This window comes from Nicotiana tabacum, chromosome 12 (genome assembly GCF_000715075.1).
Source record: "Nicotiana tabacum cultivar K326 chromosome 12, ASM71507v2, whole genome shotgun sequence".
Lineage (NCBI taxonomy): Eukaryota > Viridiplantae > Streptophyta > Magnoliopsida > Solanales > Solanaceae > Nicotiana > Nicotiana tabacum.
This window is the reverse complement of record NC_134091.1, coordinates 87,353,112-87,373,555: the sequence shown is the minus strand read 5'-3', so window position 1 is coordinate 87,373,555 and position 20,444 is coordinate 87,353,112. Positions and strand designations below refer to the sequence as shown.

Sequence of the window (20,444 nt, the reverse complement as noted above, 5' to 3'; positions counted from 1 at the left end):
CCTAGCCCCGCATATGCACTCAATTGCTCACTTTTGCAGGCTTGCACTTGCGGTCAATCTTGCGCAGGTGCGATTACACCAGAACTGGTGCCTTCAGCCATTATTACAAGTCCAAATTTGATTTGTTAACCATCCGAAATCCAGTCGAGGCCCCCGGGACCTCAACCAAACTTACCAACATGTCCTAAAATATCATACGAACTTAGTCGAGCCTTTAAGTCACATCAAACAACGCTAAAAACACAAATTGCGCATCGATTCAAGCCTAATGAACTTTAAAACTTCAAACTTCTACATCCGACGCCAAAACCTATCAAATCGAGTCCGATTGACCTTAAATTTTGCACACAAGTCATAATTGACAGTACAAACCTGCTCCAACTTCCGGAATCGGAATCCGACCCTAATAACAAAAAGTCCACTCCCGGTCAAACTTTCCAAAAATTATCCAATTTTCCTACTTTCGCCAATTGACGCTAAAATGACCTACGGACCTCCAATTCAACATCCGAATACGCTCCTAAAAACAGAATCACCCTACAGAGCTATTGGAACCTTCGAAACTCCATTCCGCAGTCGTCTTCATACAAATTAAACTACGGTCGATTCGTACGACTAAAACTTCCATTTTAGGGACTATATGTCCCATTTCACTCCGAAACCAAAACAAATCCTCCCGGAAAGTTACATAATCACAAAATGAAGTAGAGGAAGAAATAAATAGGGGTTAGGGGCTAATACTCTCAAAACGACCAGACGGATCGTTACATCTTCCCCTTTTTAAAATAAACGTTCGTCCTCGAATGAGTATAGAGACATACCTGAAGTGGCAAAAAGATGAGGATAACCGCTGCACATATCCTGCTCGGTCTCCTAAGTCGCCTCCTCGGCCGGATGACCCCTCCATTGAACCTTCACTGAAGTGATGTTCTTCGATCTCAACTTTCGAACCTGCCTGTCCAAAATGGCCACTGGCTCCTCAACATAAGATAGATCCTTGTCCAGCTGGACTGAGCTGAAGTATAACATATGAGACGGATCTCTGTGATACTTCCGAAGCATAGAAACATGGAATACTAGATGAACTGCAGAGAGACTAGGTGGCAGTGCAAGTCTGTAAGCCACCTCTCCAACCCTCTCAAGAATCTCAAAAGGCTCGATATACCTAGGGCTTAACTTGCCCTTCTTTCCTAACCTCATAACACCCTTCATTGGTTAAACCCGGAACAAAACCCGCTCCCCAACCATGAATGCAATGTCGCGAACCTTCCGATTCGCATAACTCTTCTGCCTGGACTGGGCTATACAAAGTCGATCCTGAATCAATTTAACTTTCTCCAAGACATCCTGAACCAAGTCTGTACCCAATAACCTAGCCTCGCCAGGCTCGAACCAACCCACTAGAGACCGGCACTGTCTACCATACAAAGCCTCATACGACGTCATCTGAATGCTCGACTGATAACTGTTGTTGTAGGCAAACTCCGCAAGTGGACGATCTCGTGGATATAAACCTAAGCCAGCTGCTCTGAAGAGTAAGTAGTAACCACATGAGTGAAATGAGTTGACTTGATCAATCTATCCACAATCACCCAAACTGCATCAAACTTTCTCTGAGTCCGTGGGAGCCCAACAACGAAATCCATAGTGAACTACTCCCATTTCCACTCCGGAATCTCTGACTTCTGAAGCAATCCACCCGGTCGTCGATGATCATACTTCACCTGTTGACAATTTAGGCACCGAGCGACATACTCCACTATATCTTTCTTCATCCATCTCCACCAATAGTGCTGCCTCAAGTCCTGATACATCTTCGCGGCACCTGGATGAATGGAATACCGCAAAATGTGAGCCTCCTGGAGAATCAACTCATGCAAACCATCTATATTAGGCACACATAGCCTGCCCTGTATCCGTAATACACCGTCATCTCCAATAGTGAGCTCCTTGGCATCACCGTGATGAACCGTGTCCTTAAGGACTAGCAGATGGGGGTCATCATACTGACGCTCCCTGATACGATCATGGAGAGAAGATTGAGAAATCACACACGCCAAAACTCTGCTCGGCTCGGAAACATCCAATCTGACAAACTGTTTGGACAAGGCCTGAACATCTAAGGCTAAAGGCCTCTATGCTAGTGGTAGATATGCTAAACTGCCCAAACTCTCTGCCTTGCGACTCAAGGCATCGGCCACCACATTGGCCTTCCCGGGATGATAGAGAATGGTGATGTCATAATCCTTAAGAAACTCCAACCATCTCCGCTGCCGCAAGTTAAGATCCTTCTGTTTAAACAGATGCTGTAGACTCTGGTGATTGGTGAGAACCTCACAAGGAACACCAAACAAATAGTGCCGCCAGATCTTCAAGGCATGAACAAAACTGCTAACTCAAGGTCATGGACATGATAATTCTTCTCATGCACCTTCAACTGTCTATACGCGTAGGCAATCACCCTACCGTCCTGCATCAACATCGTGCCGAGACCAATGCGCGACGTATTACAATACATCGTATAGGACCCCGATCCAGTAGGCAACACTAACACTGGGGCTATAGTTAAAGCAGTCTTGAGCTTTTGAAAGCTCTCCTCACACTCCTCGGTCCACCAGAATGGAGCACCCTTCTGGGTCAATCGGGTCATAGGTGATTCAATAGACAAGAAACCCTCTACAAATCGACAGTAATACCCCGCCAAGCCAAGAAAACTCCGGATCTCTGTAGCTGAGGATGGACTGGGCCAACTCTGCACTGCTTCAATCTTCTTACGGTCTACCTTGATCCCCTCACTCAATACTACATGACCCAAAAATGCCACAGAATCTACCCAGAATTCACATTTCAAAAATTTTGCATACAACTTCTTTTCTCTCAAGATCTGAAGCACAGTCCTCAGGTGCTGCTCATGATCCTTCCGACTCCGGGAGTACACCAGAATATCGTCAATAAACACAATGATGAAGGAGTCAAGATAGGGACGAAATACACTGTTCATCAAGTGCATGAATGTTGTTGTGGCGTTGGTCAGCCCAAAAGACATCACAAGGAACTGATAATGACCATACCGAGTCCTGAAAGCAGTCTTCGGGATATCCAACTCCCGAATCTTCAACTGATGATAGCCTGAATGCAAGTCGATCTTAGAGAACACTCTAACACCCTGAAGATAATCAAATAGGTCATCAATACGTGGCAATAGATACCTATTCTTCACTGTAACATTGTTCAACTGACGATAATCGATACACATTAGCATAGAACCATCCTTCTTCTTCACAAACATGACAGGACCACCCCAAGGTGATACACTGGGCCGAATGAAGCCCTTATCGAGCAACACTTGCAATTATTCCTTTAATTCTTTCAACTCTATTGGGGCCATACAATAAGGTGGGATAGAAATGGGTTGAGTGCCCGATAACAAATCAATGCTGAAGTCAATATCTTTGTCGGGCGGCATGCTCGGAAGATCCGTCGGGAATACATCTGAATAATCCCTCACTATCGAAACTGACTCGATGGTAGGAGTTTCAACACTAACATCTCTCACATATGCTAGATACGCATCTCACCCCTTCTTAACCATTCGCTGAGCTTTAAGAAATAAGACAAACCCACTAGGAACATGATCCGAGGTACCTCTCCACTCTAGCCGCGGTAGACCTGGCATAGCCAATGTCACCATCTTAGAATGACAATCAAGGATAGCGTGATAGGGCGACAACCAGTCCATACCCATAATAACATCGAAATCCACCATACTGAGCAATAATATATCGACTCTACTCTTAAAACCACTAAGAACAATCAAACACGACTGATATACACGGTCAACAACAATAGAATCACCCATGGGTGTATATACATAGACAGGTGAACTTAGAGAATCGCGGGATACACCCAAATATGGGGCAAAATAAGATGACACATAGGAATAAGTGGAGCCTGGATCAAATAAGACTGATGCATCTCTATGACAGACTGGAACAATACATGTGATAATAGAATCTGATGCAACTGCCTCTGTCTTAGCAGGAATGGCATAATATCTGGCCCGGCCTCCCCCTCCAGGTTGACCTCTACCTGTCCGACCTCCACCTCTAGCTGGCTGTGCAGGTGGGGTGGTAGCTGGTGCTATAATCATAGCCTGGGGACCTGGTGGAGCATGCGGTGCTTGAGAAATCTGTGGAGGTGCACCCCTCCTGAATATGGGGAAATCCCTCACCAAATGACGAGTGTCGCCACATACAAAACAAGATCTCGGAGGATGTGGCTGCTACGACTGGCTCAGTCCTGATCGACTGGACTGACTACTAGAAGCACCCCGTACAGGAGGCACACTAGACACTGGTTGTGCATAATAAGGATCCTGAGGCCTAGTAGTGGTCGGAGCACCGTTGGCAGCTGGAAGTGCTGAATGAACAGGGCGACCCATATAACCCCTGCCATAACGAGCTATCATTGGGGTACGAGTACCACTGTAAGTGCCAGACTCTCGAGACCTCTTGGCCTCTCTTTCCTCTCTATCCTGAGTCAGCATACCCTCCAAACTCCTAGCAATCCCAACTACCTGCTGGTATGTAATATCCATCTCCAACTCTCGAGCCATGCTCAATCTAATACTGGGGTTGAGTCCCTCAATGAACCGATGAACCCGCTCTCGAATAGTAGCAACCAAGGCTGGTGAATTCCTAGCCAAATCACTGAATCAGACCGCATACTCTATACGGTCATAGCACCCTGGTGCAACTACTCAAACTCTGCGTGCCAAGCATCTTTGAGACTCTGAGGAACATACTCCCTCAGAAACATATCTCAAAACTGAGTCCAAGTGAGTGAAGCTGCCTCAGTCGGACTATCAAACTCGTATGCGCACAACCACTAATAGGTTGCTCCTCTAAGCTATAACGTAGTGAAAGAAATCCCACTAGTCTCCGCAACACCCATAGCACGGAGGATACGATGGCACTACTCAAGAAAACCCTGGGCATCCTCTGACGCCAAGCCACTGAAAGTAGGAGGGTGGTACTTCTTGTACCTCTCGAGCCTGAGCTGCTTCGCCTCAGAAGCTGCTTCCCTAACCCGTATTGGTATGATCTCTGGATCCTGGTCTACCTTAACCCACCGCTCTAGGGTACCGGCGACGGGAGTCTGTGCTCCTCCCCCGGCCTGAGATGTGGTAGGAGCAAGTGGTATCCATCCTACCTTAGCCAAGGTACTGAACATGCTCAAGAACTGGGCTAGAGTCTCCCGGAGGGCTGGTAAAGTAACAGGCATCTCAGGTGCCTACCCTCCAACTGGAGCTACTAGTGGCTTCTCTGTAGCAGCTTGTGCGGGTGCTCTGGCTGCACCACATGGACGTCCTCAGCCTCTACCCCAGCCCTGGCCTCTCGCAGCTCTAGCAGGGGGCATGGGTGTCTAATCCTGAAGATAAGTACAAACGTCTTCGTACCGATCCGTGAGACTCTACTAAACCTGCTTGTGACTCATAACACCTATGAACCTAGAACTCTGATACCAACTTGTCACGACCCCCCAATTTCCCTCCGTAGGATGTCGTGATGGGACATAGTCTCTAAGACTAGGTAAGCCTAACAGATTTCCGAAAATACATAATATAAAACTGAAGCTCAATTCTCAACACATGAAATAATTATAAAACTGCCATTCAATAATTATAACTCCCAAAACCTGGTGGAAACAAGTCACAAGCTTCTAAGAGCAACTACTACGTGTCTCTATAAATCAAAGTCTAAAGAAAATAAGGCAAAAACAACATAGTAAGGATAGAGGGGGGACTCCGAGGTCTGTGGACGCTGGCAGATATACCTTGATGTCTCCACGTGCGGTCCAACTCACTGGTATCTTGTCTGGTGAGAAGAACCTGGATCTGCACAAAAAGATGTGCAGAAGTGTAGTATGAGTACACCACAACGGTACCCAGTAAGTGCCAAGCCTAACCTCGGTAGAGTAGTGACGAGGTCAGGTCAGGCCCCTACTAGTTTAAAAGAAAAGTAAGGAGAGATATAATAATATTTTGAAATGACTGGGAATTTAAACATTAAGAAGCTTCAGAAAATATCAGCACAGTAAATAGAGGTAAACAACAGGGGGCACTCCCGAAGTACCGCCTCGTAGTCCCAATGTAAATATGCACGACAGGGGGATCTCATGAGGTACCGCCTCGTAGTCCGAAAGTAAATATGCAAGATAGGGGTATCTCCTGAGTAAACGCCTCATAGTCCCAAAGTAAATACATAGTACAGAGGGATCTCCTGAGTAAATGCCTCGTAGTCCCAAAGTAAATATGCAGTACAGGGGGATCTCCCGAGGAACCGCCTCATATTCCCAAAGTAAATATGCAGCAGATAATCGAAGAGAACACGAATTTATAGCAAGAAATCTTAGAGTTAAAGATTTAATTCAAATCAAGGAAAATAGGTAATTCAGCTAAGCATGTTGCACAAATTGAAAGTAAGAGTTAAGGCACGTAGACATGCGATACTAGGCTAAACATGATCACTACATATGCTAAGGCAACTTAGTTAATGAATTTAAAAGAAGACAACTCAGCAAGAACCAAAATTTCCACAATTAGCCCGTGTACGCACTCATCACCTCGCGTACACGACCCTCACTTATCACAAACTGTTATAGCAGTACCAAATCTTAAGGGGATTACCCCCACACAAGGTTAGACAAGTCACTTACCTCAGATCTCGCTCAATCAATCGATGAGGATGCCTTTCCCTCGATTTTCCGACTCTGAATGGCCCAAATCTAGTGAAAAGAAATTACATATCATGAATACAACTACGAGAAACAAATTTAAATAATAAATATATGAATTTAGCAAAGGATCGAAAATTCGGCCCAAAACGTCTACCCGGGCCCACATCTCGAAATCGGGTAAAAGTAACAAAATATGAACGCCCACTCGACCACGAGTTCACCCATACCCAAATTACCAAAATCTGACACCAAATTGCCACTCAATTCCTCAAATCAAACTCTCCAAATCCCTAGCCTCAAACTCCCAAATTCCACCTTAAATACACACTAACTAGGTGGGAAAATCAATAGGGAAACAAGATTATTGAATAAAAATATTCACAAGTGGCTTACCTCAAGCAATTCCTCGAAAGTTCTCTCAAATATCGCCCTAGACCGAGTTCAAAATGTCCAAAATGAAGAATGAAATAAACCCTCGGAATTTCCCCTTTTCTGCCCAGCGAAATCACTTTTGCGAGTCCACAACTGCATTTGCGGCTCCGCACCTGCGGAATTTCCATCGCAGGTGCGGTTCTAACTTAGTCCGGGCACGTCTGCTTCTGCGGACCCAAATGTGCATCTGCTTCTGTGGCCAAGGAGAGCTTTTGCCAGCCACTCCTGCGGACCAAGTCCGCTTCTGCAACAAACAGGCCTCCCAGGCCTTTCAGCTTCTGCGCTCATTCTTCCGCAGAAGTGACTCCGCTCCTGCGGTCTTCACGTCACATCTGCGAGCATTGTCCAAGTCCCCCAGCCCCACATCTGCGCCCAATTGCTCACTTCTGCGGGTTCGCACCTGCGGTCAATCTTGCATAGGTGCGATTACAGCAGAACTGGTGCCTTCAGCAATTCTCCCAAGTCTAAATTTGATCCGTTAATCATTCGGAATCCAGCCGAGGCCCCCGGGACCTCAACCAAACTTACCGACAAGTCCTAAAAAATCATACGAACATAGTCGAGCCATACATGCAGACCACCTACGAGTGGTACTCCAAACCCTCAATGATCGTAAGTTGTATGCTAAGTTTTCTAAATGTGAGTTCTGGTTGAAGTCTGTAGCATTCTTGAGGCACATTGTATCCCATGAAGGTATAAAGGTAGACACTCAAAAGATAGAGGTCGTGAATCCTAGCCTAGACCTACCACTCCGATAGAGGTTCGTAGCTTTCTAGGCTTAGCAAGCTACTACCGGAGGTACGTAGAGGGTTTTTCTTCTCTTTCGGCACCATTGTCGAAGCTGACTCAGAAAGCAGCTAAGTTTTAGTGGACAGAGGCGTGCGAGCGGAGTTTCCAAGAGCTTAAAAAAGAGTTGACCTCTGTGCCAGTTCTAACACTTCCATAAGGTCTAGATGGTTATGCCGTGTATTGTGATACCTCAGGTGTCGGCTTAGGATGTGTCTTAATACAACATCCAAAGCTAATTTTGTACGCTTCAAGGAAGTTGAGGAAGCACGAAAGGAATTATCTAACCCACGGCCTCGAGTTAGCTGTGGTTGTACATGCACTTAAGATATGGCGGCATTATTTATATAGTGTACATGTGGATGTATTTACAGATCATAAAATCTTGAAATATATCTTCAAGCAAAAGGAGTTGAATTTGCAACAGAGGCGATGGCTAGAGTTATTGAAAGATTACAATGTTAACATTCTCTACCATCCATGGAAAGATAATGTTGTAGTTGATGCCTTAAATCGTCGATCTATGAGTAGCTTAGCACATTTAGAGGCTGAGAAAAGAGAACAAGCTAGAGAGATTCATCAATTTGGTTGTTTGGGGGTTCAGTTAGTAGGTTCTGGCGATGGTGGAGTTGTACTCCAAAACACTGCAAAATCATCTCTCATAGCTGAAGTAAAGGAAAGGTAGTACGAGGACACAGAGTTGGTCGAGTTGAGAGAGCAAGTTTCGTAGCAGAAGAAACCGTTGTTAGAGCTCAAGGAAGATGGAAGTCTCTGATATAGGGGTCATTTGTGTGTACCAGATGTAGCAGGTCTACGAGACAGGATTATGTCAGAGGCACATTATTCATGGTACTCCATTCATCCTGGGTCGATGAAGATGTATCATGACATTAAGGATTTTTACTGGTGGAAAGATATATAGAAGCACATAGCTGATTTTGTCGCCCAATGTCCTAGTTGCCAGTAGGTGAAGGTAGAGAACCAGAACCCCAGAGGATTAATGCAGACTATAGAGATCCCAACGTCAAAATGGGAGGCGATATACATCGACTTTGTCACAGGTTTGCCTCGTTCTCATCGTAAGTTCGATCCTATATGGGTGATAGTCGGTAGGCTCACGAAATTAGCCCATTTCCTGCCGGTCAGATCTACATATACAGCCAAAGATTATGCAAAGGTATATATTAAGGAGGTAGTGCGGCTACACGGAGTAACAGTATATATTATATCTGATCATGGGGACCTATTTACAGTGCATTTCTGGAGGTCATTTCAGAGAGGTCTAGGGACTTAGGTGAATCTCAATATACCTTTTCATCCACAGACTGATGGACAAGCCGAGCGCATAATTCAAACACTTGAGGATATGTTATGAGCATGTGTATTGGATTTTAAAAAATGATGGGATGAACATCTACCTCTTATCAAGTTTGCATAAAATAACGGTTAACACTCTAGTATCCAGATGGCTCCGTATGAGGCTTTGTATGGGCGTAAGTTCACATCTCCTATAGGGTGGGTTGATGTTAGAGAATCTAGGCTACATAGGCCAGACTTGGTTCAACAGGCCATAGAGAAAGTAAAGCTTATCCAGGAGCTATTGTTGACAACTCAGAGTCGTCAGAAGTCATATTCTGACATGCGGAGACAAGACTTAGAGTTCGGTGTTGATGACTGGGTATTCTTAAAGGTGTCGCCTATGAAGGGCGTGATGAGGTTTGGCAAGAAAGGCAAGCTTAGCCCACGGTATATTGGGCCTTATAGGTTTATTCTAAGAGTGGACCGAGTAGCTTTTGAGTTAGATTTTCCCTCGGAATCGAAGTCTGTCCATTCGAGTTTTTACGTATATATGCTACGGAAGTGCATTGGGGATCCTACCCCAGTGGTGCACACTGATGATGTACAGATCACAAAGGACTTATCGTACGAGAAAGTTCCAGTTGCCATCCTAGATCGACAAATTTGCAAGCTACAAAATAAGGAGGTAGCCTCCGTGAAAGTTTTATGGAGAAGCAAGAACGTGGAAGAGATGATATGGGAAGCGGAGGGAAAAATGAGGTCTAAATACCCCCACATATTTCAAACCGAAGATATGGCTCGAGATGGGATACATCAGCACTGCTCTATTCAGGCCAGTAGGTGTTCAGGTAAGCTCTTATTTTTGACTTTCAGTATTTATGATTGACGGCCGTGTGAGGCAAAGTGTTTCTATTTATAGACATTGGCCATGTGTGGCATGCATAGTATGTTTTCTAGCGGCGTACAGGTTGGTTTTAGTCTAGTGTATAGAGGAGACTCTAGGAAATATTTCCCAAGTCTCTAAGAGTAAACATTCAAGGACGAATGTTCCTAAGGGGGGAATGATGTTACACCCTATATTTTCGTATGTAAAAGTGCATCGTAAGCAAACTGATGTAAGACCAAAAATGAGATCATCTTTGAAAGTATATAAAGTAAATTATCATGTTACCTCAGAGGTTACAAATATTGACGATCATGAACAACAAGTACAAAGAGGGTTGGAAGGTTCAGAAGCTAAAGAAATTGAATAAAATAATATTTCGTCGACAAGTTGGAAATGTGATAACCCGTACCTTTGGGGTGAGACTAGGGTTCTTAACATGATAAGAGGGTTATGTTATGATTTATTTTAGTCTTATGATAGTCATGTGTTAAGTTTTGAAGTCAAGCGAGTTGTGGAACAAAAGTCGATGAAAGTCATCACAAGTTACGTTCATAAGTTTTACTAAAATTTCGGTCAAATGTCACTGTAAGTTTCTCCGAATATATTTAGAGTTACGAGGTGATCCACCCATAAAATTGAAGATCTATAAGTCTATTTTCTAAATCATTAAACCGTTTGTCAATACGACATCGTAATAGATAGATATATGCATTTGTGTGAGACTGCACAGACTGCTAGGTGACAAGTAGGTGTGTCACCTACTTGCTTAAATGAGAGGACTAAATATGTCCAAAAAGGGGGCTATTTCGGGTCACCCAAAGAGCCATTTTAAGGTATTATCTCCTTCAAATATATAACACTCATTATATAGCAAAATAACCAGATATAAGCCCCTGAAATAGTCCCCAAAAAATAGAACACAAACCCTTATTGATTTTCTCTTCTTTTCAAGTTCTAGTTGGAGGAAAACCTAGGGCTTGAAAAACCAAGATAGGAGTTGATATATTCAACAAATAAGGTAAGTATATTGCTCTTTTTAATCTATTGTTTCTGCTGGAAATGTATGGAAAGTTGTTCTATAATTGTAAGAACTCATGGGACGGTGATCGGAAGCCGTGAGTTCGAGTTATTCAACTTGTAGTGGACTATTTTGTGGGTTGTTTCGTGTTAATGTTGGATTGCATGTTTTGATACTATTTTAGGGAGTTTTGGAGGAGAAAGGGTGTGGATAAACACCACATAAATTCAGGGTGGTGGGCTGGTTGTTTGTCGTAATATATTTGGGTTGTTTGACACTACTATGGTTGTCATTTTGTGTATGAAGTGATAGGGGTATGTTGGGCTATTTTATAGTATTTTGTGATGGATATAAGATTGCAAAATGATGTATATATGTTGTTATTGTTGTGTTCTTGTATTTTTGGTGTTGTCTAGAATTGGGAGGAAGTTAAGATTATAGGGTAGATGTTGCCCGTTTTAATATACAATAAGCTTGTCGTTTATTATGCTATAGTTGTACCTTTTATATCTTAATGACAGTATTATATCGTTGTTGTAGATTAAGGTACAAAGAGATGAGTTCAGCGTGGTTAATGGAAAGATTGTGATAAGGTATGTTAAGGCTAAACATTTCCTTCATTTTGGAATGATCATGTATCCTAATCTCAAAAGCTATCATATTCTCCCTTATCGGGACTTTATAATAAGTTAAGTATTGTCTTCTTCCAGTCAAGAGAGGAGAGGGTCTATATATATATATATATATATATATATATATATACACACAGTATTTTCACCACCATCGAGCTATAATCGGTGGTAGGCCCCTATTGGGCAACCTCTGATCAGATGGTAAGTTATATACAGAGCCTACTGTGGCCGAGCGCATATGAGCGAGCCCAGAATGGCCGAGATACCAAGCCTAGTATGGCTGAGCACCTACGAACGAGCCTACTATGGCTGAGAAGTTACACGTACCGAGCCTTATAAGGCAGGGCAGCTATTTTACTTACTGTATTGAGAGAGTTGAATCAGTATCAGCAGGTAAGTATATCTCTAGATCATACTATTATTATATTATCAGTTCAGTTTAAGCTTACAGATATTTTTATTTCCTTACATACTCGGTATATTGTTTCATGCTGACATCCCTTTCCTAGGGACGATGCATTTCATGCATGCAGGTTCAGATATACAAGCTGGTAGACCTCCTTCGTAGGTGTTGTTTGTGGTCAGCTTGATATGAAAGCTCCACGTCCTTCGGAGTTGTCGGGTCTAGGGTTTTGAGTACATATTGTGTATATATGTATATATATTATGGGTAAGTCGGGGCCCTGTTCCGACAACAATACATCCATCAGTAGAGGCTTGTAGACATATCATGTCAGTCAGTGTAGTATGTTGGGCTTGTAGGCCTTGTATGTATATTTTTGTTGGTTTGTCAGCTGTAGTATTTATGACGGCCTTGTCGGCCCAGCTTTATATTGATGTCTAATCAGAGCTAGTTTCCGTTCAGCTTTATATTTTGTTTCACAAATTGTCTTGCAATGTGGCCCTAAGGCCAAAGTATAACATTGTATGTTTAGAGTCGCTCAGTCTCAAGTTGGTACACTCGGTTAAGTGAGGCACCGGGTGCCGGTCTCGCCCCCCAGGTTTGGGGTGTTACAAACTTGGTATCACAGTAGTTCTGTCCTAGGGAGTCTACAAGTCGTGTCTAGTAGGGTCTTGTTTATAGATGTGTTGTGCACCATATTATATAAGAAGGGAACTATAGGGCATTTAGGAGTTGGTTACGCTTCTTTAAAATCTAAATAGTTCTGTAGAACTGAGTTATAGGAAATTTGAGTTAAACTTGCGTATTGGTGTTTGCCTACAAAGATGAAGGTGACTAGGAAGACTACGGCTAGTTAGAGGAGAGATATAGCAGCGGGAGAAGGGACCGGCAGGGTACCCCCGGTAGATGGGGCCCAGTATGAGGCCCAGGGCGAGACCCCTACTCGGCCATTACTGGCTCCTCCACCACATGAGAAGATTCCTAGGGATACCGCACATCCAGTTCCCTCTCCACTTCCATCAGATCAGGACTTGAGGAGTGCGGTGCGGTTGTTGACATAGTTGGTAGCAACCCAGCAACAGGCTAGGGCATCAGCTAGTGTAGGATATTCTGAGGGGTCTGGGAGTTCAAGGGTCCAAGAGTTTATTGCCTTAAGTCCCCTAGAGTTCATAGGGACAGATCAGAGGGAGGACCCATAGGATTTCATAGATCAGCTTCACAGGATCTGTTGGGTTATGCATGCCACAGAGAAAGAGGCAGTTGAGCTGGCAGCTTTTCAACTCCGAGATATAGCCATCCTTTGGTACGAGGGATAGGAGAAGTTCGGGAGACGTGATGCACCTCCAGCTATTTGGGGGAATTTCTTAGATGCCTTCCTTGACCAATACTTACCATGAGAGATCCGACAGGCTCGAGTCGATCAGTTTCTAGCCCTCAACTAGGGAAATATGAGCATTCGAGAGTATAGTCTCTTTTTTGACTGATTGGCCATGTATGCTCCATCCATAGTTGCAACTATGCGGGATAGGATCCACAGGTTTATAGCAGGGTTGGCCCCAAAGTTGACTGAGGCATGTGCCATCCCTGCATGGCAGGATAGTATGGATATCTCCTGGATTTAGGCATTCACACAGAATATAGAAAGTGGCAGGCGTCGGCAGCAGGGTACAAAGAGGAGTGAGCAAGGGCAGCGTAAGAGGATGAGAGTTTCCAGGTCTCAGAAGCAGTCTCAGGGTAGTTATAGGTCCCCAGTACTTTGGACGTCCATCTAGGCCTCCACCGCCTCAGTTACAGGGTTACAGGTTTGACTGATATGCTCAGTCTGGACCAGGTGAGAGCTCACGGGCGTCAAGTTTGCAGCAAAAATGAGGTTCAGGGCAGACATGGTCATTTTTGCCGCAGTGCGACATCTGTGGTGGAGGACACTTGGGCCAATGCTGAGCAGGTTCCGATGCTTGTTATACATGTTGTAACACCCCGGAAAAATTTAAAGTATTTCAGTGTAAAGCACTGTAATCTTCGCAAGTGAATTCAAGGTTTCGTGGTGCCGGAGTAGGCTTACGTGTTTGAGGATAGTATAAAGGAAAGGAAACATTTTGGAGGAAAAGCGCATTTATGCGGCCCATTATGCGGCCGCATAATCACTCTACGGACCGCATAATGGCCGTAGAGTGAAGCAGTAAGTTTGGCCAACTTGAGGTCCATTTTGCGGTCGATTATGCAACCGCATATCGGTCGCATAATCCCTCTTGGGTTTTTGCGGAGGGAGTTCTGCGGTGCATTATGCGACTGCAGAACGAGTATGTCGACCACATACTGGTCGCATACCTGGGCCAAAAGTTCAGGCCCCTAAGGGCCATTTCTGCGGTCGCATAGTGTCGGGGCACCCATTTTCTTAGTTTAAAACCCGACCCCCATTCCGTTAAAACACCCCTTTAGTCTATTTTGAAGCTCATTTCTTATATTTCTAGTATGAGAGAGAGAGGGTTCTAGAGGGAGGGCCTAATTTTCATCAATTGATCTTCAACCATCACTCAAAGCCTTGGAAATATTCAAATAGAGCACCAATATTCTTCACCCTAAAAGGTAAGGCTTCATCACCCCAGCTCTTAATTTCAAACATAGCTATAATGGGGTATTAGTGTGATACTTCATGGGTATGAGGGTGGTTCATCTTGCATGCATGTGATAAAGAGTGTGGGAAAAATAAAAAGTGAACTAGAACCATGAACGTTTTCCTAATTTTGGGTTCAATTTGTATATTGCTAAAATAGATTGAGGTTGCTAAGGGTTCCGGATAATTGTAGAGTCTAAATAAGCGTGATTGAGGTAAGTTGGTTAAACTTTCTCTCTTGGAATTGAATTCCATAATGTTTCTGTAAGTCTCAAAGTGTGGGTTACGTATTAAAAGCTTATGGCTTTGAGTCGTGTTTCAATGAAAGATAGAATTGTCTAAAAGCTTTTGTACTAAATTCATGCCCATTAGTGGCTGCTTTAACTAATGCTTTGATTTATTAATATATCCAGTGTGATTCGAGTTCTATATACTCATGTGTTAAAATTGGACATTGTCATTTCTGGGGGAGAGTATTGCAAGAGTAAATGGTGTATTGACTGTTTATAATTTTTCTTGTGTGTTTCTATTGTTGGTTGGTATGCTTCATTCTTTGGGAAGAAACCATTTGTGTTTGAAGTTTCCATTTCAAATGGATTTGAAGTATATGATTTTTAAAATATCCTATATGTTGATACTTGATGGTGATCTTTGAAATTGAAAGAGGTGAAAGTGTGGAATATGAAATACGGCCATTGTGCCAGGAATAAAGAATCTTGTGAATGGCCTAATGAGCCAAGGAAATATTGTCGTTGTGAATGACTGGAAATACTAATGAGAATTCATACAATGTGAAAGATGTTGAGGTGAGTACAATTGTATTTATGATATTTCTGTTTGCAAATCAAATCAAAACTATTTTTGGGAGCATCATTAGCAATACCGAGGAAGGGTGGGTCATAAGGCCCATACCTGAAACTACACGTGCCCGTGTAGGGGTGAATTGTGATATTATCTCCCTTAATTGGGATGAAACTGGAACCTTTGTGGATTGGAAAAGTCAACCCGCACGGCATATGTGGGAAGGTGGCCTAGCTGATCGGGTGGAGATCAGATGCCATATTGCGCATATGGTGGTACTACTATTGGTAACAACTTTCTTTCACATCACATGTCAAACCACATTGTTCGTGGGGAGATGGCCTAGCCGATCGGGCGTGATCGGACTCCGTGCTAACAAAGACGGTGGTATATCGGTGCTAATGATCTCCCAACCAAAATTATATATGAAGTTTGTATTTTGAAAATTGTTATGTTTTAACTGGACGTTTGGATATTGTTGATTGTGACTTGCTTTTCTATGTATTTCCTTTTCTTATATGGGCATTCTATTTTGAAAGAGGATTTTTAGCTATACATACTAGTGCTATTCGACAGTACTAACGTCCCTTTTGCTGGGGCGCTGCATCTTTAATGGATGCAGGTGGTTCTTCAGCAGGTGGCATTGATCAATGATAGTAGTACACTCTTTTCAGCTGATTTGGTGCGCCCCACTTCGTTTCGGGGTCATGTATCTTTTGTTTCTCATGTACAGTGTTTTGAGGTATAGCCGGGGCCTTGTTGCCGGCATTTCCATATTACTCTTCTATTGTATTTAGAGGCTCCGTAGACAGGTTGTGGGTTATGGTTGATGTTGGGAATTGAACTAGAAATGTTGGTACTTGGAAATTATGTTTTTCATTAATTCTATAAACTCGTAATGTTTTGGAAATTATGAATGAAGCTACTAATGGGAATGAAAAGGAAGTTGTTAATAAAATCTTTTTAGTGATTGATTAATGGAGTACATCTCCTCTTTATTCATGGATGAGTTTGGGTAGAAGTAAGTCTAATAGGCTTGCTCGGCTGGGTTCTCTCGGTTGAGCGCCGGTCGCGCTCCCTAAGTTTGGGGCGTGACACATGTGGGCATACGGGGCATATGATGCGAGATTTCCCAAATAGAGATTCTGGGCATATGGCAGAACCAACGGTTCAGCAGTAGGATCATCTCTGTTCGCGCATCCTTCAGGGCGCGAGCCTCAGTCTTCGACTGGTAAAGGTCGAGGCAGAGGTAGAGGTTCCAGTTCAGGCGGTAATCAGAATCGTATATATGCTTTAGCGGGGCGACAGGACCATGAGTCTTCACCAGACGGTGTAACGGGTATATTGACCATTTGCTCTCACGATGCTTATGCCTTGATAGACCCAGGATCTACTTTATCGTATATTACCCCGTTTGTCGTGGGGAAGTTTGGTATAGTGCCTGAAATACTGACTGATCCTTTTGTGGTATCTACACCGATCGGAGAATGGATTATTGCTAGATGGATTTATCGAGGTTGTACGGTGAAAGTCTGTAGTTGTCAGACCTCATCCCAATCTAGTTGATCTAGATATTGATTTTAGCATCGATTTGCTTCAGAGAACTCAACCAATATCCATCCCTCCCTATAAAATGGCACCTGCCGAATTGAAGGATTTGAAGGTGCAGTTAAAAGATTTGTTGGAGAAAGGTTTCATTAACCCAGTACCTCACCTTGGGGTGCACCGGTATTGTTTGTGCGGAAGAAATACAGCTCGCTGAGGATGTGTATCGATCATAGGCAGCTGAAGAAGGTAACTATTAAGAATAAGTATCCACTTCCAAGGATCGATGACTTGATTGATCAGTTGCAGGGGGCTAGAGCCTTTTCAAAGATAGATTTGAGGTCGGGGTACTACCAGGTCAGTGTTAGGGAGAATGATATTTTGAAGAAAGCCTTCAGGACCCGATATGGCGACTACGAGTTCCTTGTCATGTCCTTCGGGTTGACAAATGCCCCCACCGTATTTATGGACTTGATGAATATCTTATTCTAGCCATTTTTAGATCTGTTCGCGATAGTATTTATTGATGATATTTTGGTTTCTTCACATTAAGAGGAGGAGCATGTAGACCACCTGCGAGTGGTACTCCAAACCCTCCATGATCGTAAGTTGTATGCTAAGTTTTCTAAATGTGAATTCTGGTTGAAGTTTGTAGCATTCTTGAGGCACATTGTATCCCATGAAGGTATAAAGGTAGACACTCAAAAGATAGAGGTCGTGAATCCTGGCCTAGACCTACCACTCCGATAGAGGTTCATAGCTTTCTAGGCTTAGCAGGCTACTACCGGAAGTTCGTAGAGGGTTTTTCTTCCTTTCGGCACCATTGACGAAGCTGACTCAGAAAGCAGCTAAGTTTTAGTGGACAAAGGCTTGCGAGCGGAGTTTCCAAGAGCTTAGGAACAAGTTGACCTTCGCTCCAGTTATAACACATCCATAGGGTCTAGAGGGTTATGCCGTGTATTGTGATGCCTCAGGTGTCAGCTTAGGATGTGTCCTGATGCAACATCCAAAGCTAATTTTGTATGCTTCAAGGCAGTTGAGGAAGCACGAGAGGAATTATCTGACCCACGACCTCGAGTTCACTGCGGTTGTCCATGCACTTAAGATATGGCGGCATTATTTATATAGTGTACATGTGGATGTATTTACATTAAAAAAAAGGTTGCAAAATATCTTCAAGCAAAAGAAGTTGAATTTGCAATAGAGGTTATGGCTAGATTACGACGTTAACATTCTCTACCATCCAGGGAAAGATAATGTTGTAGTTGATGCCTTAAGTCGTCGATCTATGGGTAGCTTAGCACATGTAGAGGCTAAAAAAAGAGAACAAGCTAGAGAGATTCATCAATTGGGTTGTTTGGGGGTTCAGTTAGTAGGTTTTGGCAATGGTGGAGTTGTACTCCAAAACACTACAAAATCATCTCTCATAGCTGAAGTAAAAGAGAGGCAGTACGAGGACAAAGAGTTGTTCGAGTTGAGAGAGCGAGTTTCGTAGCAGAAGAAACCGTTGTTAGAGCTCAAGGAAGATGCGGTTCTCTGATACAGGGGTCGTCTGTGTGTCCCAAAAGTAGCAGGGCTATGAGACAGGATTATGTCAGAGGCACATTATTCATGGTACTCCATTCATCCTGGGTCGATAAAGATGTATCATGACATTAAGGACGTGTACTGGTGGAACGATATGAAGAAGCACATAGCTGATTTTGTCGCCCAATGTCCTAGTTTCCAAGAGGTCAAGGTAGAGCACCAGAACCCCGGAGGGCTAATGCAGACTATAGAGATCCCAACGTGGAATTGGGAGGCGATAAACATCGACTTTGTCACAAGTTTGCCTAGTTCGCATCGTAAGTTCGATTCTATATAGGTGATAGTCGATAGGCTCACGAAATTAGCCCATTTGCTACCGGTCAGATCTACATATACAACCAAAGATTATGTGAACGTATATATTAAGGAGGTAGTGCGGCTACACAGAGTACCAGTATCTATTATATCTGACCATGGGGACCTGTTTATAGTGCATTTCTGGAGGTCATTTCAGAGAGGTCTAGGGACTTAGGTGAATCTCAATATACCTTTTCATCCACAGACTGATGGACAAGCCGAGCGCATAATTCAAACACTTGAGGATATGTTATGAGCATGTGTATTGGATTTTAAAAAATGATGGGATGAACATCTACCTCTTATCAAGTTTGCATAAAATAACGGTTAACACTCTAGTATCCAGATGGCTCCGTATAAGGCTTTGTATGGGCGTAAGTGCAGATCTCCTATAGGGTGGGTTAATGTTGGAGAATCTGGCTACATAGGCCAAACTTGGTTCAGTAGGCCATAGAAAAAGTTAATCTTATCCAGGAGCTACTGTTGACAACTCAGAGTCGTTAGAAGTCATATTCTGACGTGCGAAGATGAGACTTAGAGTTCGGGGTTCATGACTAGTATTCTTAAAGGTGTCGCCTATGAAGGGCCTGATGAGGTTTGGCAAGAAAGGCAAGCTTAGCCCATGTTATATTGGGCCTTATAGGTTTATTCCAAGAGTGGACCGAGTAGCTTATAAGTTAGATTTGCCCTCAGAATCGAAGTATGTCCATTCGGGTTTTCACGTATCTATGCTATGGAAGTGCATTGGGGATGCTACCCCAGTGGTGCCCACTGATGATGTACAGATCACAGAGGACTTATCATATGAGAAAGTTCCAGTTTCCATCCTAGACCGACAAATTTGCAAGCTACGAAATAAGGAGTTAACCTCCGTGAAAGTTTTATCGAGAAGCAAGAACGTGGAAGAGATGATATGGGAAGCGGAGGGAGAAATGAAGTCTAAATACCCCCATCTATTTCAAACCGAAGATATGTCTCGTGATGGGATACTTCAGCACTGCTCTATTTAGGCCAGTAGTTCATCAGGTAAGCTCTTATTTTTGACTTTCACTATTTATGATTGACGGCCGTGTGAGGCAAAGTGTTTATAGACATTGGCCATGTGTGGCATGTATAGTACGTTTTCTAGCTGCGTACAGGTTGGTTTTAGTCTAGTGTATAGAGGAGACTCTGGGAAATATTTCCCAAGTTTCTAAGAGTAAACATTCAAGGATGAATGTTCCTAAGGGGGGAATGATGTTACACCCCATATTTTCGTACGTAAAAGTGCATCGTAAGCAAACTGATGTAAGATCAAAAATGAGATCATCTTTGAAAGTATATAAAGTAAATTATCATGTTACCTTAGAGGTTACAAATATTGAAGATCATGAACAACAAGTACAAAGAGGTTTGGAAGGTTCAAA

General features: G+C 43.3%; 1 protein-coding gene across 1 annotated transcript; it reads left to right on the top strand.

The window, feature by feature from the left end:
- Positions 1-9,421: 9,421 nt before the first annotated feature.
- LOC107826213 (uncharacterized) lies at positions 9,422-20,048 on the top strand. The gene is made up of 3 exons (XM_075227419.1): positions 9,422-9,634; positions 11,700-11,752; positions 19,682-20,048. The coding sequence occupies exons 1-3, from the start codon at positions 9,422-9,424 to the stop codon at positions 20,046-20,048; spliced, it is 633 nt and encodes a 210-aa protein (XP_075083520.1).
- The last annotated feature ends 396 nt before the right edge of the window (positions 20,049-20,444 follow it).